The sequence below is a fragment of the Hemicordylus capensis genome, chromosome 5, assembly GCF_027244095.1.
Source record: "Hemicordylus capensis ecotype Gifberg chromosome 5, rHemCap1.1.pri, whole genome shotgun sequence".
Lineage (NCBI taxonomy): Eukaryota > Metazoa > Chordata > Lepidosauria > Squamata > Cordylidae > Hemicordylus > Hemicordylus capensis.
In genome coordinates, this window is record NC_069661.1 from 251,400,357 (window position 1) to 251,422,686 (window position 22,330).

The 22,330-nt window shown below is 45.2% G+C and overlaps 2 protein-coding genes across 6 annotated transcripts; one reads left to right on the forward strand and one right to left on the reverse strand.

Moving 5' to 3' along the window:
- Positions 1-127: 127 nt before the first annotated feature.
- On the forward strand, positions 128-20,677 carry DNAJB9 (DnaJ heat shock protein family (Hsp40) member B9). 4 transcript variants are annotated; one of them, XM_053255168.1, is made up of 4 exons: positions 128-323; positions 5,475-5,581; positions 16,987-17,214; positions 18,284-20,677. In XM_053255168.1, exons 3-4 carry the CDS (start codon positions 16,998-17,000, stop codon positions 18,718-18,720), a joined length of 654 nt encoding a protein of 217 aa, XP_053111143.1. In that variant the 5' UTR covers positions 128-323; positions 5,475-5,581; positions 16,987-16,997; the 3' UTR covers positions 18,721-20,677. The 4 variants fall into 4 exon arrangements, with proteins under 4 accessions (XP_053111143.1, XP_053111144.1, XP_053111142.1 ...); XM_053255169.1 differs by having other exon boundaries at positions 226-243; XM_053255167.1 differs by lacking the exons at positions 128-323; positions 5,475-5,581 and adding an exon at positions 13,734-13,877.
- THAP5 (THAP domain containing 5) lies at positions 7,920-13,667 on the reverse strand. Of its 2 annotated transcripts, none has more exons than XM_053255163.1 (3): positions 13,421-13,667; positions 9,881-10,073; positions 7,920-8,961 (listed from the first exon to the last, which is right to left on the reverse strand). In XM_053255163.1, exons 1-3 carry the CDS (start codon positions 13,501-13,503, stop codon positions 7,936-7,938), a joined length of 1,302 nt encoding a protein of 433 aa, XP_053111138.1. In that variant the 5' UTR covers positions 13,504-13,667; the 3' UTR covers positions 7,920-7,935. The 2 variants fall into 2 exon arrangements, with proteins under 2 accessions (XP_053111138.1, XP_053111139.1); XM_053255164.1 differs by having other exon boundaries at positions 9,881-10,070; positions 13,421-13,666.
- Positions 20,678-22,330: the final 1,653 nt, after the last annotated feature.

Consider the following 22,330-nt stretch of genomic DNA (forward strand, 5'->3'; position numbering starts at 1 on the left):
AAGATAGAGCAAACGTCATTATGGTCCAGTCGGCGTTGCGCAAACGGCGAAAGGAAAGCTCTCTATTGTCCTCTAAAGGCGCCCTGCCGCTACTGCAGAAACTTTACTCCTGCTGGCCGTTACGGAGTTCGCGTAGCGGCCAACTCGCGGCGCTGGAGAAACGGAAAGAGAAGCCGGGCGCCCTGCGCGTGCTGCGGACTCGGAGGAGAAGGCTGATTGGTTCCTGCTGATCGTGACGCACAGGTTCGCTCTAGCCGCCTAGGGGGGCGTTTCTTCTGTGGCGGTTGCTACGCGAGGCCCCGGCTTGAGGCCTGCACGGAAGGGTGAGAAAGGCTTCGCCGTTTGGAGAGGGGAAATGGACAATGTAGGGCCAGGGGTGGTTTTAAAGTACAACGAGAAAGCGGCCATTATTGCTGGGGTAGCTTTAAAAGGTGTGTGTCAGGGCTGATTGACCTCACATTGTACGAGGTGTTCTGGTGCCTGTGGACTAGAGAGAGTGTTTCTGAGCATGTGTAGAGTGTTTTTCAGTCACCAGCAAATAATATAGCCAGGCACCACCCTCTGGTTTCCTGGTGCCTGTGAGCTGAGCTGTAGGGAAAGTTCCTGAACAAATGGACCACTACTGCTACTTCTACTACTGCAACTACAAATATTTATTTTTCTATTTAAACTGCTTTGAGAACTTTGGTTAAAAAGCAGTATAGGATATAAATATCTGTTGTAATAGTAGAAATATGTATATACCACTTTTCAACAAAAGTTCTCAAAGTGGTTTACTTTAAAAAAAAATGGCCTCCTGTCCCTAAAAGGCTCACAATTTTAAAAAGAAGCACAAGATAGACCCCAACAACAGCCACTGGAGGGATCCTGTGCTGGGGATGGATGGGGACACTTGCTCTCCCCCTGCTAAATGTAAGAGAACCACCACTTTAAAAGGTGCTTCTTTGCTCAGTTAGCAGGGGTTCAGTATAGTGTAAAGTGTATTTCAGTCTTCAGCAAATAACTACAACCAGACCACCATCCAGGGGCGTAACTATAATAGGGCAAGGGAAGACAGTTGTCTGGGGGCCCACTGCCTTGGGGGGCCCCCCAGAGGCAAGTCACATGACTGACTCCCCCAGCCACGCACCCTCCCGGGCTTCCTTCAGTTGTATTCATCGTCCGAAATTGATGTGAGTGTTAAGACCTGGAGCTACCAGAACAGCATGTCTTTCTCTACTCCCATTCAATGACTCGTATCGTCCACAGTTTACAAAACCTTTAAAAAAATAATTTAGGATGATGATATATACATGTACTATGTTTTTTGTTACCACTATTCAGCCTCAATTAAGATTTCTTTACTTCATGAGCGGGGCATTTTAAAATTTTGTCTCTGGGCCCGCTCCAACCTTGCTACACCCCTGCCACCATCTTGGTCCTGGTGGTGACGCAAAGTTTACTTTGGGTTGCCAACTGCTCATTCCATCTTCATTTATATGCCTCTTGGCAATTATTAGTCTGGGGACAGCATGCCTGAGAGCGACGTGCATGGAAATGGAGCATTGGGCCAGATATGCTGCTTCTGTATCTAACTGGGAACAGTGCTCCAGTTGTGAGGTATCATGGTAGAAAAGGAAAGATTGTGCGGTTGAGTCGGTGTTGACTCCTAGCGATCACATCCTTGTGATTTTCTTGGTAGAATACAGGAGTGGTTTACCAGTGCTTCCTCCCACGCAGTATGAGATTATGCCTTTCAGCACCTCCCTATATCACTGCTGCCCGATATAGGTGACTACAAATGTATTTACTAGGCACAGTCTGGGAAGCACACCGCTAGGCAAGCTGCTTCCCCACTGGTGGAGGGAAGGTCTATTTTGGGAGTGTAAAGCCCCCCCCCCGCTTATTCCTAAGGATCAAGACCAGGTTCGCAGTTTGGGGATGCTCATCGGTCCAGCATTGTCACTAGAGGCTCAAGTGACCTCTGTGGCTTGGAGCCATAGCTTCGGCTGATACACCGACTGTGACCTTACCGGGACAGAGATAGCTTGGCCACAGTTACTCGTGCTTTGGTAACCTCTCACGTAGATTACTGCAATGTGTTGTACGTGGGGCTGCCTTTGAAAATGGTCCAGAAATTGCAGCTGGTACAAAATAGGGCTGCAAGGTTATCAACTGGGACTGGACGTTTTGATCTTATTATGCCAGTGCTTCATCCGCTGCACTGGCTCCCAGTCCATTTCTGGGCCTAATTCAACGTGCTGGTTTTAACCTTTAAAACCCTAAATGGCTTGGGACCCGGTAACCTGGGAGAGCGTCTTTTGCCCCATATGTCCCAACCTGGACCTTAATATCTTCTTCATAGGCCCTGCTCGGATTGCCCCTGCTAAATGAGGTGAGGCGGGTGGCTACAAGGGAGAGGGCTTTTTCGGAGGTTGCACCCCATTTATGGAATAGCCTCCCCAGTGAGGTTTCCCTGGCTTCATCACTTTGTTCTTTTGGGCCTCAGGTAAAGACCTTTTTGTTCACTCAGGCCCTTTTTGGTCTGTTATGATGTGTTATGTGTTTTTACTTGATGTTTTAATGCTGTGTTGTGAGCCACCCAGAGAACAATTTGTTATGGGGTGGCTAACAAATAAAGTTTATCATCATTATTATTATTCCTTGGGAGTATCACTTTAAAACAAGTTGTGCAATAACACTGACTTACAGTGGACAGAATGTGCATCTCAAAGGGAACAGTCTTTTGATCATGAAGGTTGTCGTTGGGAAGGCCAAAGTTTACTTTGGGGTGCAAGAGCATTCCTTATTCAGGTTTCTCATGCAGCTCTGTGTGCAATAAGAAACCGGGGACAGCTGGGAGCAGTCAAATTTTCACACCCAAATATGAATACGACAAATATTTATATACCACTTTTCAACAAAACTTCCCAAAGCTTTTATATAGATATAAATAAAGTTTTGGGCACCCCTAGAACACGCTCCTACAGCACTGGTAGACTGTCCCCTACAAGATGACGTACTATCAGTGGTCCCTCTAATTCTTTTCATCTCTGTGCGGAATGAATTTTGTTCTGGGCGGCAGTATCAAGGCAGTGTGTGTGCACCATGTGCATTCAGAGGGGGGCCTTCCTGATTCAACCTGAGCGGGATCTAAAATGAACTGAGCGGACATCAGAAAACTTGTGAGTGAGCGTGTGCACGCCTTAGAGGGAACAGTGCTTACTATCATGTCCACCCCAATACTTTGCTTTCATATAGGACATTATCAAGCCTGCAACCGACATAAATATATGTGAATAAGGAACTGGAGATGTGTACCCCTAAATATGACACACCCACACCACCAAGAGTCTGTGCCCTAGAAGACCCTAGTATCTGATCTGTACCAATGCCAGGTTTTTGTGTAAGAAGCTACCTGCATGCTGCCCGCATGCCAATATATCCTAATCACTGAATAAGAAACAGGCTGTGTGCACCCTAAAGTAAGCTTCGGGCTGCTGCAAATGACCCCTGTGAAATGCCTTAATTTTGTCCAGCCCATTTTCCTTTGCAAGACATCATAAAGTGTGCTATCCCCATTTCAATATTTCCCAGTATATAATGAACAGAAAACTGAATGTGTGCATATCAAAGAAAGCTTTGGGCCACACCGGATCACGTTCAGAGTGGTTTACAAGCATCTTCCCCATTTTATTTCTCAGAACAACCCCATGAGCTTGGGTAGGCTGAGAGGTGGTAACTTGTCCAAGTGAATTCATGACTGAATGGTCAACCTCCTACAGTCATGCAGGAGCTGCAGAATATGGAAGGTTTCGGGGCCAAAAAAAGCAGCAGAACACAGACGAGGAGGAGGAGGATAGGGAGGAAACAGGCTTGCTTGAACCTTTTACAGCCTAAAGGTGGGCATTAGGATTCCACTGCTAAAAATAATGACCATAATCCACATCCTGGTTGCACTGGAATAGCTCTACTGAACTATTCAGTTAAGGGCCGTGCAATTTGAAGTTTATAGCTAATGGTCACAATCCCACCTGGAAGAAGTCTTCTGTTCTGTTGGGTAGGGAAAACGTCAGTTGTTCATATGTTTGTTCCCTCTGTATTCTTCAGAGAAAACAAGAAAGTTTCACGCACATAGAGCCATTGGGTTTGCTATCAATTTGTGTGAAAATAAAGCTGTGCCCAATAAAATGGCTTAAGAACATAAGAACAGCTCTGCTGGATCAGGCCCAAGGCCCATCTAGTCCAGCATCCTGTTTCACACAGTAGCCCACCAGATGCCGCTGGAAGCCCATGGCAGGAGTTGAGGGCATGCCCTCTCTCCTGCTGTTACTCCCCTGCAACTGGTACTCAGGGGTATCCTGCCTTTGAGGCTGGAGGTGACCTATAGGCGTCTCCTCCATGAAGTTATCCAACCCCCCCCCCTTAAAGCCATCCAGGTTGTTGGCTGTCACCACATCTTGTGGCAGAGAATTTCACAAGTTGATTATGCGTTGTGTGGAAAAGTACTTCAATTGTTGGTCCTAAATTTCCTGGCAATCAATTTCACGGGATGACCCCTGGTTCTAGTATTATGGGAGAGGGAGAATATTTTCTCTCTATCCACTTTTTCCACACCATGCAAGACTTTGTAGACCTCTATCATGTCTCCTGGCCATTGCCTTTTTTCTAAACTAAAAAGCCCCAGGTGTCGTCGTCTTACCTCATAAGGAAGGTGCTCTAGGCCCCTGATCATCTTGGTTGCCCTCTTCTGCACCTTTTCCAGTTCACCCGTATGATGCATGTTGACCCTTCCCCACTGGAGGATCAGGCTAGTTGGCCAGTGGAGACCATAAAAGGGAGGGCATATGGCCCATAAATATATTGAAAAGCAATTTTTGCATTTGAAGTCAATGGATAATCCAGCTGACCTGGCTATTACCACACAGTCCCTCATTATGGGAGATAATCATATGTAGGAAGCTTAACAGAAAATACGATAGTTAGTATTTTAACATACCAGTGGTACTCAGCTTTTATTTTTGTAGCACTGACTTGCATGGTAAATAGTTTGAAAAACAAATGCACTAGCCATCCATTAGTTAGGGTATTACTGAAAAATTAAATTGATCTGGTGTTTTTGACTGGGATGGAGTCCTGCAGGGTTCTGTCCTCCCCTGTTAACTGGGTAAAGAGGAACCTTTCTAAGTAGTGGTTCTCTTGGTAGGCAGCCCACCTAGTGGCACCTAGCGGGGAAATGACTTGATTAGCAAACCAGAGGTTGCCGGTTTGAATATCCGCTGGTACCTATATCGGGCAGCAGCGATATAGGAAGAAGCTGAAAGGCATCATCTTGTACTGTGTGGGAGATGGCAATGGTAAACCCCTCCTGTATTCTACCAGAGACAACCACAGGGCTCTGTGGTGAAACAAAGTGAGATACTAAATACTTAAAGTGCGATGTCATCCTGGAGAGGATGTTGATGACACCCAGCTCTATTTCTCTTTTTCATCAGATTCAGGTGGAGCAGTGGAAATGCTGAATTGGTGCCCAAGATCAGTAATGAATTGGATGAAGGCTAATAAACTGAAACACTATCCAGACAAAATGAAGTTACTATTGGTGAGTTTCATCTGACTGGAGACTGATGGATGTTTGACTTCACACCCCTGAAGTGTGTATTTAATGCTGGTCAATGACCATAATAATCTGCTAAGGGTGCTAATTTATTATCTTATTATTTATATCCCACCTTCTCAAATCCCAAAGTAGCTAACAAAAATTAAAATACAATTAATAAATACCCTACCAAGGAAGAAAGGAATATATTCCATAATCGCAGCAGCAGTCAGAGCCCAGAGCTGCAGAAGTACAGGGCTTCCTTTGCCTGCCACTGAAAGCAGACAAGGTAGGGGGGAGAAAACAGACACAGGAAGAGCATTCCATAATGTGGGGGCAACAACAGAGAAGGCCCTGCCTCACATGCTCAAAAAACGAGAACTTGTTCAGCTTTGTCACTGGAGTGGTTTCTGTGGCATATAGCTGCTTTTATCAGCTGAGACTGGTGTGCCAGCTGCAGCCCCTCCTGGACAGAGACACCAAGATAAGCTCCAGCCTTGATTACTGCAACATATTCTACACGAGACGGCCTTTGAAGCTTCTTGGAAGTTTCCATTTGTTCAGTTTGTTCAGAATTCACCAGCAAGACTCCTCACTGGGATCAGCCCTGGGGAACACATCATGCCAGTTTTGAAACAAACCAACAGCCAGTGAAGTTGCTCCTGAGCACATTTCAATGTGCTGGTGTGTTCCTGGAATGCGTGTTAGGCATGTGCACGGAACCGGTTCCCTTCGAGCCAATGGTGGGGCGGGGGTGGCTTTAAGGATCGGGGCGGGTGCACTAATCCCACCCCCCACCGCCGTGCTTCCCCCACCAGCACTCTGTGTATAAATAGTCCGGCGGGGCAGCAGCGCACCTCCTTGCCATGCTGTTGTTTCCCTAACCGGAAGTGTCGTGTGCATGAGCGGCACCTCTGGTCAGGGAAACAACAGAGTGGCAAGGAGGTGCGCTGCCGCCCCGCCGGACTATTTATACACAGAGAGCCAGAGGGGAGAGCGTGGGGGTGGGTAAGTGCACCCTCCCCCGTCCTTAACGCCACCCCCGCGTTCAAACACTTGGGTTCCTAACCTCTTTGGCGTTCTAAGGACAGAACACTGAACAGGTTTGTGCACATCCCTAACGCCTATGCAGCTTGGGACTGACGTACTTGTAGGACTGCCTCTGACCCACATCTACTTGCCTGTGCATTGAGATCATCAGAGACCCTTCTGTGGTTGCCCATGCCTACTGAAGTTCGATGGCTCTCCACTAGATAAAAAGCCCCTTTTGACTATGGTGCCCCACCTCTGGGATTCTTTTTCCAGGGAAGTTTACCTGGCTACCCACTCTAATGACCTTTTAGTGCCAGGCAAAGATTTCTTATGTTCCCAGGCCTTTTAAAATGTCAGTTGAGTGGTTTTCTTTCTGTTGCTATGACAGTTTTGTTTGTTTGTTGTTTCTCTGTGTAAACCACCCTGCACCATTTTTGAAAGGGCGGTATAGAAATTGAATTATTATTATTCTTCTTCATCATCATCATCATCATCATCATCAGGAGCCGTACAGCTATGCTGTTTTTAGTATGTTTTGCTTTAGGTAGTTATTATCTATTTGTTAGCATTCCTTTAAAATATTGGACTCAGAATGACATATCATTTTTAAAATAAATATATAACAGATATGAGGAAAAATGCCTGCCTCTTGACCAGTGGGATGAGAATTGTAACCCACAAGGTTACTTCCAAATGTATTATTCTACAGTTTTACAGTTCATATCCAGTAAAAGGCTACCCCCGCATAGGAAGATTCATCTGATTATTTCAGTTGAAAGAAATATTCCAATCACAAACTCACATTGGTGAAGACTTTAGGAGATGGTGAAGATTTTAAAAGATAGAACTGTCTTTGAAAGAAAAACATAATGGTTGTACTAGAAAGCACAGAAAAAGCAGCTTTCAGAATGGGAGAAAGACAAAGCTGGTGAATGGGTGGTCAGTTTTCTAGTATTTTCTAGTGCAACTAATTGAGGTGCCTACAAGCAAATGAGCACTTGTATTGAGCGAATAACTCCAAAGATGGGAAGCTTGTATCATGCTGTACTCTAAATTCCAGTCTTTGTATTAAGCAGAACTAATAGGGGCAGATGTCATAAAGTAACTTCCCTTCCTGCTCTTTCATACAGAAATCTTTCTTCACTAAAAGCAGACCCCATTTATAGTTTAAGAGGTAAAATCCCTCTGTGGTGACTCTTTCAGTACACACTTGTGGTGCAATATTTCTCCAAAGTTCTCTTTAGAAATGTTTATAAAAGTGAGTAGTAAGAGGAAATTGCCCAAGTATAACCAAGCAATCAGCTGAAACTATCATTTTAAAGCTTTTATTGTATCATAGTAACTTCAAACGTTGTGAAACAGTTTTCTACAATCTTGAGTTTTTCTTCAGAAAGAAGATTTTCCTGTTTCAGTTTTGCAATAAGAGCTTCTAATGTTTTGAGTCTGCTTAAAGTTTTCCTCTCCTGTACTTCCAAAAGTGCTATTTTAGCATGCAGCTTTGTGATTTTTTGCCACAGCTGTTCCCTGTCTATGTCTTGCCTGCAATATGAATGCTCAGTTTGTAGCACTTCAGTGCCACCATAAGTGGCAATGCATGCAGATCTTTCCGCTTCTATGTTGACTAGTTCCCGCTCTGCTGTCACGAATGCTCCCTCTAACAAGAAAGGGTCATCTGAACTCTCAGAAGGAACTATAATGGTGATAACAGACTCTTTATTTCCGTTAAACTGTTCTAAAGCTTGTGTCACAGTCTGGAGCAGCACTGAGTTTTCATCGGTGTCTTGTACTTCCACAGAACAGCCTGTGATGTGAGAGTTCAGTAAATCAGGTGGAAAGTCATTCATTGGTACAGTCACATTATTAAATTCCAGAGATGACTCCAAGTGCTCAAGATCTGTAGCCTGCAAAACGGTGGCTTTAGAATCTGTGTCACACTCAAGACGTGAATGGAGCTCATGAATTGAAGCTTGCAAAAGTGTGGTTGCACTACTAAAGAGGCTCTCCACAGAGTGATTAAAGCTGCTGTTTTCTGGAGGTGTGGAATCACAAAGTGTGGCATTCTGCATGTCAGCTGCAGTTAACCCAGTGCTGATCTTCTCCCTATGCTGTCCGCTGGACCTATTTGGACATGCAATGTCATCTTCATTTTTTTCTGTATTCTGAAGTACTGCTTTCTTTTCTGGAGATCTGCTTAACGTTGTAGAAAGTGCTTTTCTATATAGGCTTTCTTCAATTACGATATTTATCTTTGGTGAACAAGATTTAGGAGATGTAGCTGCTGTACTCTTGCTCCTTTCTTTGATATCTTCTATTCTTTTCTCTTGTTTGTTTTTCTGAGAAAGTCTTTTTTCCTAAAGGAGAAACACATTCCTTTTAATTAAGAAGTCACTGAATAAAACTATGCACAATAGTTCCACATTTATCTTGGATGATTTTATATTAAGCATGAAAATCACTGGCATACAATACACATTTTGAGAAAAACAACAAATGTTAAGTTTAATAGTTAATTAGCTAACAAAGTGTAAGCTACTTCAAATGAATCACAATTAGCTTCACAAAGGACCAGAGCTACAACAGAAAAAGCACCAGATGGCGCCTTCCCTAGTTAGGATTTCTTAGCAAAATGTCTCCAGCTAGCCTTTAAGAGTGGAAGGGATAGAATTGTTCCCTAAAGTAGACTGTGAGTAGGATACTTAAAGTCTCTTAACTTGGGACTGAGGTCTTCTACTGAACTATAGTATCAGAACTGGTCACATTACATATAGCTGCTTTCCCCATCTTCCAACCCTTAACTGGCCATGGTTGGTGGGGTCAGGGCAGGAAGAGGCTAAATTCTGTAGGCAACACAGCATTCTGATTGGTGTATTTCCTGTGCAGAGTTAGAGGAGGTATGACACTGGTTGGTGAAGGAACTGCACAGTTGCTTTGATCTTGTGCTTTTTGTTTATGAATTTCTTTAAACATATCACTCTGCTAGCACTGCACTGCCAGCTGGGTACAGGATACTGACTTGCATATGCTGGTGCAGGTAGGTACTATGTGGAATTTTGACTTGCCAACAGGATCAGGGAGCATAGCTGTAACAGTTATCTCCACAAGCCACAAATCCCCACCTTTAATTCTGCGCAGAGGTGTGTCAGTGAATAAAACAGGAATGGCTCAAATTCTGATACTGCGAACGCCAATGGAAATTTTTCCACAGCCACCTTGAGGCAAATACCTTTATCATCATGCAAGTTATTTCTAAATTGTTTTTCAACACTTTACCTGATTATCAGATGATGAAAAAATAGTTGGCACTGCTGTTGTTTTTAAGTATCGAATGCCCCACCGCACATCAAGAGAATCTGGTGTGAAATGGTCACTGCAGAGAACCTGGTGCTTACTAGGAGTCCACGTGTCACGTCTCATATTCCGCAGCCATTTCTCTAGCCTTTCTTTATCGTGAAGAGGAAATCTGCTTCAAAAGAGTTGTACAAAAAACAGTTTGTTTCAGGTAAAATATTGCCCTAAACATTTTAGCTTGGGTTCAAGAGGATCTGTTTCTAAGTTTTTAAATATATATTCTTGAAGATTCTAAAACCTGGCGAGGAGAGTTCTGGATAAAATGTGATTCATTAGTCAACTGACTTATGGCTGTGATGTAACGGATTTATACCTGTCAAGACTTTCCTTCTCCTAGCCAAATGTGTGGTGGTTCATAGATTCTGAAGATCACATCTAAAATATAAGTCATTTCACAAAGTATTAAATAATTCTCGCTTAAATATCAAAGCTGAATTGATTCTTTATAGCCACGCTATAGATTTCCTACCTATAGCATTTGCCATCATTCTTGGCTTTCTTGGGGAAATGAAAAGAGCCTGAGTTTAGTCCAGCCTTGCAGTTAAGTACTTGGGGGATAGTTGTGGTATTACTTCATTCTTGATTACTCTGTGCTGGTTCTTCCCACTAAGTCTGGCATTATCACTTTGCCATATTAGAATTTTGTCACCAAATTACAAGAACCAAATTTTATATATTTGATGCTAGTATGACTGGGGCTATATTAGGACATGCTATCTGGTCTGAGGCCACACTGCCAGTTTACATCCAAACTGCATGCCACAGTTGATCCACAATGCCCCTGTGAATCCTCTCTTGTACTGTCATCTACTCATTTTAACATGCATATCAGGCATATATGTGAACATACTATCTGCAACACTGAGCTACATGTGGCCTGTCAGGCAGTAAGTTGTGTGTGCATTCACCAGCTGCCAAAATTGGCTGGATGGCGACTTACACAATAGGGTCCAACTTCGCACTGTAGGTCCAGGCTAGCAGCAGGCCCTGCCTCTGCTCTCTCAGTCAGGCCTCTACTACACTAATGAGCTGGTTTAGACTCTTCCTTCATCCATCAGCCTGACTACACACAATATGGACAAGTGTACGCCATGAACATACAGTTCACATCCTGCCCACCCAGTTCCTGGTGTGCTGAGGCGCCTTTCCCTAATTGTGTGGGGTGGTGACTTCTCTGAACTCTACATGCATCTCAAATAGTTGTTTAAGCTAGTATTTGTAGAGGGGATGGACAGTTCACCCATGTAGTTAACAAACAGTGCCCTGGTGCACCAGGAAGAGGGAATACATCCTTCTTGTGTACAGGCAGCGTATCATCCTAACTGGTCCTATGTTGATTGTGCTGGATTATCTCCACAAGCCAAACTCCACTTGGAAACTTTATTCCTAACTGACACAGCCAAAACCATGGTGGGAAAATTTCAAGCAAGTGTATCAGTGTAGGAAAGATCCTGATTTGGCTCCCAACCCTAGCACTTTTTAACTCCATTTTAAAGGGATGAATGAGCAAGAATACATGAATTTCAACACCAAACAGTGTGCTCTTGCAAAGCCAGCAAAACGAATCCTGTTATGGCGCCTACATGTCACTCATTGTCTCGGTAATCAGACTGGCAATACCTATTTTCAAAAGAGAACTGCCAGCTCTCAGACCTGCACTTCCTTGAATGGATGTGTAAAGGTTGACTGTAGCTATCTAGCGATAACAATTTGAGTGTGCTGTGATGCATGTCCCACACCCACTTTATTTTATTGAACTTAACCCTGTTACTACAAATTTATTTCAGGGTTAAATTCTGGAGTGTCCTGTTCAGTTGTGTTGGTATTTCTCTCCCCCTGGCCACTCTGCCCCAGCAAATGTCAGGATACACACTAGTAACCTAATTTTGCATATTGACTATATGGCAGAATTAAAGCAATGTTAAACACTTGCAGAAATACTTCCACAAGCACATCACTATTCTGTTGGAGCTGCCCATAAAAAGCTACAGTGCTTCGATCCTATGTATGTTTGCTTGGTGGCAAGCCCTACTGGACATACTAGAACTTCCTGCAAAGTAAACATGCACCAAATCAAGCGATAAGGCTGCTGTCTTTTAATTATCAGCAGGAGGGGATGGAGTCACACACGGCTTCTGTGGCAACCCTAGTGTCAGTTTAGTAGCTAAGATAGCGAAGGACTGCAGGTGGTGCCTGGATTTTTAATGCCCACTTCACTCTGGAAAGGAAAGCACAAGCACATTTGGCTTCCTTCCCCCCCCCCCGCCCCCCACTCCACTTGTTTCCATTCACACAGGAGACTACTGGCAGGCTAGGATCTAAAATAGATTTTACATTCACACAGGAGAAAGGGAGTTGCACACAGAACGCAAAAGAAAGTATGTGTATTTATTTGCAGTGGATCTTGGTTTTGAATTTAGGGAGATAATTATTATAGAATTTTAGCAAAGGGAGGGAGTTGGGAGGTCCGCTAGTTCAACCTCCCTGATCAGAACAGGAAACTGTTACAGCATCCCTGACAGGCAGCCTTCCAGCCTGTATCTGAAAATCTATGCAGAAGGGGTGCCCGGCCTCAGCCCTCCAGCTGTTGGACTACAAACCTCATCATTTCCAGTCTATTAGGAATGATGGGAGTTGTAGTCCAATATCTGCATGAGGACCGAGGTTGGGCACCCCTGCTCTAGAGGAGAGCCCTCCACTGTGTGAGGCAGATTGTTCCCACTGTCAAACAGCTCCTACAGTCAGGAAAACTCCTCCTGGTTCCTGTATCACATCTAGTAGAGGGGCAGGCAAGCTTGGCCCTCCAGCTGTTGCTGAACTCCAACCATCCCTGGGGGTGATGCGAGTTGTAGTTCAGCAACAGCCAGAGGGCCAAGCTTGCATACCTCTGACTCTTGTCTAGGGCTACAGAACTTCGACCATCCAGCTGTTGTTTTTTTAATAACTCCTATCATCCTCAGCCACGAAGAGTCAGGGATGATGGGTGTTGTAGTCAGACGTCTGTAACAGGCAGAGCGATGTGCAGCCGTGTTCCAGTCTAAACCCACTTAGTAACAGAGAAAGCTGCCCAGTACCGAGTCAGACCCTTGTTCCATCTAGCTCAGTCTTGTCTGCACAGACCGGCAGCAGCTTCTCCAAGGTTGCAGGCAGGAGTCTCTCTCAGCCCGATCTTGGAGATGTTGCCAGGGAGGGAACTTGGGACCTCCTTCCAGCAAGAGCGGGCCCATCCCCTGAGAGGGAACATTTTACAGCGCTCACCCCTGTAGTCTCCCATCCCAATGCAAACCAGAGCAGACCCTGCTTAGTAAAGGGGGGCATCCTTGCTTGCTCTCTCCCACAGGGCCAGCTCTCAAGTCGCTGTCAGCTAGTGGTGACCCTGGCGCCAGATGACCTGAGCCCCCCGCCCCGGGACCTCCTTCCATCCTTGCAGGGGGAGAGCGGGGCGGCGGCGGCGCCACTCACGGGTAGAAGCTGAGCTTGCGCTGGTCCCGGGCGCTCTGGCCGGCTCGGTTCCGGCAGCAGGCGGCCGCGCAGTACCGGGGCATGACGAGGGCTCCTGCGGCCCCCGCCCCAGACGGTGCCCGAGCGACAGCGCTGCCCCCCACTTCTCCGCCTCAGGCATAACAATCACACACATACACACACACCCCGCCACACAGAGAGTGACGCTTCCGCTTCCGGGAAGGTCTCCCCGCCTCACTTCCCCTTCCGGCCTGGGGCCGAGCGCTTAGTCACGGGCCAGGGCAACAACAGCCTTCCACGTGCGCCCAGCGGGCGGGTCGCGTGACGCGGCGCAGCCAATCCGGGAGCGCTTCGTGTAGGGACGTCGCCCTGCGTTCTCGGCCCGTCTTATAAGGGCAGCCCCCGCGGATTCGGACGGAGAGCTTCTGATTGAGGGCTGGTCGGTCGGCCGGGTGAGGTGAGCGGCCGGGGTGCGGTGGCGGGCGGGCTGGGGCCGCAGTCTGCCCTGTCAACCGAATAGTGTGCCCCAAGGTTGCTCGTGTGAACGCGGCTGGGGAGCCGGGCGGGGGCTCCTGGGAGCAGGCATTGACTGCCGAGGCGCCCGCTGCCTGTTCGCAGGAGCCCCCACCCGGCTGCCCAGCTGTGTTCACGCGAGCAACTATGGCGCTGCTTACGCCGGGCGAATGTCTGGCAAAAAGGGTAGCAGGCCGCGTCACGGCAGGCAGGCTGGCCCCTCTTCCTAAATTGTTTGAAGAGCGGTATCTAAATTTTCTTGGTAGTCAGTACTCGATTTAGTTGCCTCGCCTCACCTCCCAGCTTATTAAAATGGAATATGGCATATTGCCTTGACTTTTCCTCCCCCCTCTCCCGCTGTAGGGAGACCGCATAGTGCCCTGGCTTTCCTCCTCTGCTAAATAGAAGAGAAGTGGTGGCTGTATTAAGCGGGGGAGAGCAGCTGGCCCTCTCCAACCCCAGAACAGCACCCCTGTCCTGGCTGCTGTTGGTGTCCGCCTTGTGTTTCTTTCTAGACTGTGATTCCTTCGGGGGTAGGGAACCATTTGCCTTTCTATGTAAACCTCTTTGAAAGCCTGTTGAAAAGTGGTATATAAATCGTAGTGGTTCTTGCCACTGGAGCCTCCTGCAGTGTGGTAGCTTGCCTTCCAGCCCTTCTAGAGGATGCTGGGGGGAAGAGCAGTGACCCACTACAGTGGAAAGCCCAGTTCCTTCTATCTCTAGCCCTTGTCTTGGGGGGGGGGTGTTCACAGGGGCAGGTTGCCAAAGATGCCTCCCCCCTCTTACAGTAGGGAAGCCCTTCTCGGTACCTGTCTGCTCATCCTCAAGCTAGTTCTTGAGAGGAGAGCTTAGTAGGTTGCTTCCAGTGTCCCCTCTAACAGGGATTCCCAGATGTTGACTACAACTCCCAGAATCTCCAAGCAAAAGCTGTTACAGCTGGGGATTCTGGGAGTTGTAGTCAACATCTGGAAATCCCTGTTAGAGGGAACACTGGTTGCTTCTCTTTTTGAGGCATTCTTCTGGAAATGGGTGACTGACTAGGCTGCCTGCCTACTCACTCATCAAAGTAGCTTTTCATGAAACAGATGCTGTAAAGCTGACTTGGCAAAACGGTTGCCTTTAGCACCCAGGCAGAATCAGAGCAAAATGGTTCTGCCACAGGAACAACCAAAAGAATTGGCAAGAGGAGAACTTGTATATTTTTTTAAAACCCACTTTAGATGGGACTAAGACAATGTTGTTTGTATTTTTCTCTTTCTGCTGCCATGAGACATTGCCATAATAGGGAGGATGTTTATCACACAGCTACAGCTGCTGCTCTGATTATGACCACAACATGGCCAATTATCTGGGGAAAAGCAGGATATCATGATTTTCCTCTTAGTATTAGTTGTAAGGTGGCTCATTTCTGTTTGTGATACAGTAGTAAGAGAAAAATAAAGACTGGGTGCTTTCCTGAAACTTCAGTTTCTCTAGTATTGAGTTTTTCACTTTCTCCTAAAAATAGCTCTTGCATGTGAAAGAGGTATGAAATAAGTTAAATTTAAAATCAGCTTGGTTCCATAAACAAGTTGCATGAAAGTTTTAGAAATCTCAGTGCTTCTGTTAAGCTTTTAAAAACAGGTTTTAGTTTTATCTATGGCAAGTTTGTCTCCTTTATATTTCTCTTTTAAAATTAAATTCCTATGAAGTGCACCAAATGGTAGCTAGAATAGACATTTTCTTGCACTTTGAAGAAATCTTGAAGTTGTTTTGGAGAGCAGTGGATCTGTAAATCAGAAGCTGTCATTTTGGATGGTGGGATTAAAGAGAACCTGGCCCTAATTCATGTGTTTGAGATGGTACAGGGTTCACAGAGTGGATTTACCATCCCATCTTCATCTGAGTCAGTGTTTCTGTGGATTGCCTGTATGTGGAAAAACCACCAAATGGTCAGATCACTTAAAAACGGGTAAAAAGTAGTCTTCTCTGAGTAATTGTAACAAATGCTGCCCTATACAAACATGAATGTTGTGTGCTTGTCCACCACAAACAAGTGTGTGAATTGGACTCTCGTGAGTGACTAATGCCATCAGAATCAGCTGCAGATGACTAAAAGCAGTGTCATCTCTGGAATGTACACCAGTCCACCCATTTCTTGTTGTATTCAATTATGGAAATGAATGTTCTGCTTCCATCACTCACTCTAGAGTAGTTGCTAGTTGTGCAGGTGTGTAGAGGAGTGACATCGCTTATAGAATTGATGTTACTAAAATTCTATGCTAGTACTGACAAGTTTGGAGAAAAATAGGAGTTCTAAAGTACTCATCTGATAACTTTTAACAACTTGATTTTGAGAAAGCAGCGTGCTTTCAAAATCATAGCTTCTTTGTCATCTCTTGTAAACTTAGCCTAGATCCTCTGTGTTCTTGGATTTTCAGAAATTCCTTGAGTAGCAACTGAGAAACATCAAATGGCTTTGAACTGCGACACCGGAATCTAGGTTTCAAATGCATATTTTCCTCTTTCTTAATGAGGCTTTGTATTCATGTTGGAAATCTGGTGGCATGGTGTGTAGATTTAAAAAAAGAAATGTCAAGGCAGTAACCAGTGTTCCCTGTAACAGGGATTCCCAGATGTTGCTGACTACAACTCCTAGAATCTCCAGCTGCAGTTTCTTTTGCTTGGGGATTCTGGGAGTTGTAGTCAACAACCTCTGGGAATCCCTGTTAGAGGGAACACTGGCAGGAACACCTTGCAAGTAGGAAGACTGCTCCACACTGGGACAGCAATCTGGCAATATGACCCTTCATCCTTGCCTCCATACTCTGTTCCTTTCTGCAAACGCATACGTGGATGGTTGGAATTTCTGTAGCTTTTAAGTAGTTGTATAGCAGGGCTACTCAACTTTGGTCCTCCTGCAGGTGTTGGCCTACAACTCCCATAGTCCCTGGCTATTGGCCACTGTGGCTGGGGATTATGGGAATAACAGCTAGGGGCTCAAAGTTGTGCAGGCCTGTTGTAAAGCAAGTCATTTTTGTGGCAAAGTAATAACTCTGATGTTTCTTCTCCAGGAGGTTTAACAATGGCCACTACACAGTCTGTCTTCATATTTGCGCTCGTTGTTTTAATGATAACGGAACTAATATTGGCTACGGAGAGTTATTACGACATCCTAGGTGTTCCAAAAAATGCATCTGATCGGCAGATCAAGAAGGCGTTTCACAAACTAGCAATGAAGTATCACCCAGATAAAAATAAGAGTCCTGGAGCAGAAGCAAAATTCCGGGAAATTGCAGAAGGTAAGCAGAACCCTATGAAATCTTGCCTCACTGTGACACTACTTGGCAGAGCTAAATGTTTTCACCCTATTTATAAAAACACTTGGATTTGCCAGTGATACCAGATACTTTGTTTATCTACTGGTACTGGGGTCTGAAAATTTAGACCTCTTAGGGCTCAAGAGAACTAGTCCCAGGTGAACATGGACCTTAATTCTGTACTCTAAGGAATAAAGACTCTACTGCCAGTAGAGCCCCTTTTAAACTCTGGAAACTGCTGTGCCATGTATAAATCTAAGCTGGCATTCAGTGTGGTCACCTTTGAGTCTGAATTTGTAAATGTAAATGATCTCTAGGAAAACTCTAGACATAATTAAATGGAAGTACTTGATTGCTGTACAATTGGCTTCTTGCTCTGCATTGGTCAGCTTTCCCAAGTTAATCCTTTTCAGTTGTTCTCTTCAGGCATGGGGCTTGTTTTTTATAGTTGGATGTTGTAGAGCAGGGCTGCACAATTTCAGCCCTCTGGCTGCTGTTGGACTACAGCACCCATCATCCCCAGCAACCAATAATTGGGAATGACGGGAGTTGTAGACCAACTGTGGGGAGGCTGATGTTGTGCAATCCTGTTGTGGAAGCTCTGCAGCCAGTTGCAGCTGGGGATAATGGGAGTTGTAGTTTACCAATAGCTGAACAGCCCAGGTTGCCTCTCCTCTGCAGATATTTAAGCAGGCTGAGATGTGTTCAGCTAAGAAACTGACTTGGAGAAAGTATCTAGCAGAGCATTCTTAAGTGTTGTGTCTACTTCGTAAGTACTTTTGGCATAGTGGTTCTCCAGCCTCTTGCACAAGTCTTCCTCAACCCTGTTCTTGGAGAATCCCTGAGACTTGTTAACTTGAAATGGTCAGGAGCTGAATACGGATGGTAGCAATACAAAATAAATGCTACTGGTCTTCCCAACATGATTGATTGAGTGCTGTCAAATCAGTGCCAATTCTTAGTGACCACATAAATAGATTCTCTCCAGGATATGCCAACATAATAGTGCTTGCCAACATGTTCAAAACTGCTTCTTGCATTGTTGTTACAGCTTACGAAACGTTGTCAGATGAAAATAGGCGCAGAGAATATGACCAGTTTGGTCCTGCTGAAGGACGAAGAGGGAACGGGAACACTTTCCAACAGCCATTCAGTTTCAATTTTGATGACTTGTTGAAGGACTTTGACTTGTTTGGCCAAAGCCAAAGTACCCAATCCAAGAAACATTTTGAAAATCACTTTCGGAGTCATCAGCAGGCCCACAGCAGGCAAAGACGTTCTTTCCAAGAGTTTTCCTTTGGAGGGGGACTGTTTGATGACATGTTTGAGGACATGGAGAAAATGTTTTCATTCAGTGGGTTTGACAACACACACCGGCACACAATGCGAACTGAAAGCAAATTCCATGGATCTAGTAAGCACTGCAGGACTGTCACTCAGCGTCGAGGAAACATGGTTACTACGTATACAGACTGCTCTGGACAATAACCGCTGCAGTTGCTTTTCCTTGTTTCTGCCTATCCTTCACTGATAAAGCACAGAGGTTCTTCTGTGAACTGTATGAGATTTTATAGTTTAATCAAAGTACCTTAACTGCTGGAAATAAGCTGTAGCTAAAGTGATAACTTTCACCAGAAGTGCAACAAAGCAAGGGGGAGTCATTCCATTTGCTACACAGATGATGTATGTGGGGCAAAAATCCCCATTTGATCATTTTGGATCCTATTTTCAATAACATAGAAGCAGGCTACCAGATTACCTCAATATTATGTTTATATTTTACACTTTGCAAAGTGTTGAGTTAGTGGTACACTAGCCAATATTATTGTTGGACTCCTATTTCTAGAAGTGTTGAATGCTTAACTCTGACCTTAATTAGCACAGTGTTTACCTGCCAAAAATCAAAGTTGTATGACTTGGCAGTAGTGATTTAAACACAGCAGTGAAATACGAACATTTGACTGTATTAAACTGTGTTTAACAAAACTGAACTTGCATCTATTTGTAGTAGGCAGTCCCAAAATATTTGGACTAGCAGGGACCCTGAATGAGCTGGCCCCATACCACATGGTTGCCCTCAAGTCCCTATTAGCCTATGGTAAGCCGAACTAAACTGGTCTCCTTGATAGAATGAAAATTTTGTTTGTCCTGTCAGCTAAAATGGTGGGAAGCATCCAGTTTTAGTCTCTCATATAATGTGCACACATCTGAGGTGGGGTCTCATCTCCCTTGAGCCGAGATCCTCCTTATGTCACTTCTAAGGCATATGTAAAAGCTTGACTTAGAGCTCAAGCTGATGGACTTGGTGTCAGCCACCACAGTTTCAGTCTTGGTGGTTTAGACTGGGGTACAGCTGCAGTCTCTTCCCATAGGTCAGGACTACACAACTTCAGCCCTCCAGCTGCTGGACTACAACTCCCACCATCCCCTGCCACAGTGGTTAAGAAGTAGAATGGGAGTTGTCCTCCAGCACCTGCAGGAGAACCAAAGTTGTATAGCTTTTTGCCACAGGTCCTTATCTGTATATTGATGGCATGGTGAACGTGTCACTGCCTAAGATCTTCCCCTTGGTCTTCAATCTCTTTAACTCAGTTGGCAGCTCCAGCCATCACTTGGTAGTAGCCAAGCTCTGTGCAGCCTCCCCCAATCCAAGAATGCGCACACCCTCTCCCATCTGCAGCTTCCTTTTGCGGTTAGGAGATGCCAAGATTACCACACCCACCAGTTTCTGCATATCCTAACCTCCTTGCTTCAGAAAAGCCGGTGTGTTGGTTCAAGTGCATTTTGAGGTTAGTTAGTGGACTAGGGCATGCCGAGATGGATGGGTTCAGATGTCACAGCTTTGGCTCACCACATGCAAACCCTCCAGTCTTGGCAAAACCCAACAGAAAAAGAAGTATGTACAGGGATGGGGGAATGTGTGCTTCTGGGGCTGAGGGGAGGTCATGCAGAGCTCTGCTTCTCCAGAGCTGCCACATGATGTCTGAAGCTGCCCAGAAGTTCAATACACTGCCATCTTCTCTTTCTCGTCATGACTCCGTGGTGAACCAAACCACTTCTGGAGGGGCAATGAACATGTTGGCAGGCTGGCCGTATAATTAGCAGTAGCTCCCTGCAGCCAGCTGGAAGCCACTCGGCCTTGTCTTGATGGTTTGCTGTTGTCACTGAACTGCAGATGATTAGTAGGGTGAGCCTTCATGCCATTGTGAGATGAACAAAAAGATGCCAAGTAACTTGCAGGTTGGATTGGAGTACCTTATAGGCTTTTATTTGACAATGGTGTAGAATTTTAAGCTTGGTGTATGTTAAAGAGTTCTGTTCATTTCACTAGAACTATGCTCTGATCATTGGGGCTGGGACATCCCCTGAGCCCCCACCCTTCAGAGCGCAGCTTTGTGTATAGTAATGAACTTGGAGTGATGTGTGAATAAAAGTCCTACTTGTCTGTGGTTGCAATGAGTTTTTGAGTTCATAATAACCATTGCAAGCTCATCCTTTATATTTAAATTGCCCTGGGATTGCTTCATATGTCCATATTAACTAAATTACATGTATGAATGAACCATTGCAATAACACAATGGAGATAAGTGCCTGTCCCTTCAAAATGCAATATTGTCAAACCCATTCAGATGCTAATCCCAGCACAAAAGAGAAGTACATGAATGTGGAAGCCAGGATGTCACAGCACTAAATGTTTCCTAATGCGACACAGCTGTGTCAGTGCTGCAGTTGGACTTCCTGAGTGGGTCACCTTGCATAAAACAAAATGAAAATGTACCTGAAGATCCTGCCAGATAGCAACAGAACACAGTACATGAGAGGCTTGTGTGCAAGATTGAAGTGCAGGTTTAATTGCTGTCCAGCCATTAGTGTTGGCTTCCATCTTCCAGGAAAATTCACACTGTGTTCTCTTGTGACTCTTGCAGCACCACCTGCTGGTCAAATCTTGCTTTCTGAAAAGAACCAATTCTTTTCCCCATTTGCCAGAAAAATTGTAATCTGTTGTGCTTGGGAAGCAAATGCTGGCCAGCAGGTGGAGCTACCAAAAAAATTGCAAGGGGACCCTGCTTTGTACCTGACCATGGCATGAATTTATTTTGGGAAGGGAAATGGAAGCCAGCACTAATGGAGTGCTTTAATCTTGCATGCACGCTTCTTACATGTGGCATTCTATTGCTGTCTGGAAGGACCATGCACAGTGGTCAAATTTCAGCTTGTTTGCAAACTGGGTTCACTCTGTAGCATTTTTGGCGACTGGTGTACTTACTTAACTGACATTCCCAATGCTGTATAAAAACATACTCCTTATTTATCTTCGGGATGCACTTAGAAACACATCTTTACACTTAGGCTGCTTTTCTAACTTACGCTAGATTTGGGTAGCTAAGCTTTATTTTTCACCTAGAACTACCAATTCCCTTGCTCTTAAAAATTATTCAGAGTGGTTCAGTTTTTTGAACTGTTTGTTTTTTAATATTTAAAGTCTGCAGTCATTCAATATGATTATAACATCTGCAGCTAGAAATGTATCAGTCTGATTTAAACTCAAAATATGGCTATGCTATTATAAACTTCAGTGATGTGAGTAATTCAGTTGGGTGTAAGAAGTGCTTGTAATGACAGTGGAGTACCATGACTGTGCCTGAGCGGCAGCAACTCATGCCTCCAGTTCTTGCTCTGCCACTGTGGGACTTCTACCTTGGTAACTCTCAGGGTTCCTGAACACAAGGCTGTGAAAGTCCCAGGAACATAAGAAACTGCCTTATACCGAGGCAGACCCTTGTCCATCTAGCTTGTCATTGTCTACAGCAGGGATTCTCAACTTGTGGTACTCCAGATGTTGCTGAACTACAATTCCCACCATTCCCCACCCACAATAATTGTAGCTGGGGATGGTGGGAGTTGTAGTTCATTAACATCTGGACTACTACAGGTTGGGCACCCCTGGTCTTTGCAGACAGGCAGCGGCTTTTCCAAGGCTGCAGGCAGGAGTCTCAGTCCTATCAGGAGATGCTGCCAGGGAGGGAACTTGCGGGCAGGTGGGTGTTCGACTGCTCTTTCCAGAGCTGTCCCATCCCCTGAGGAGAATATCTTAGT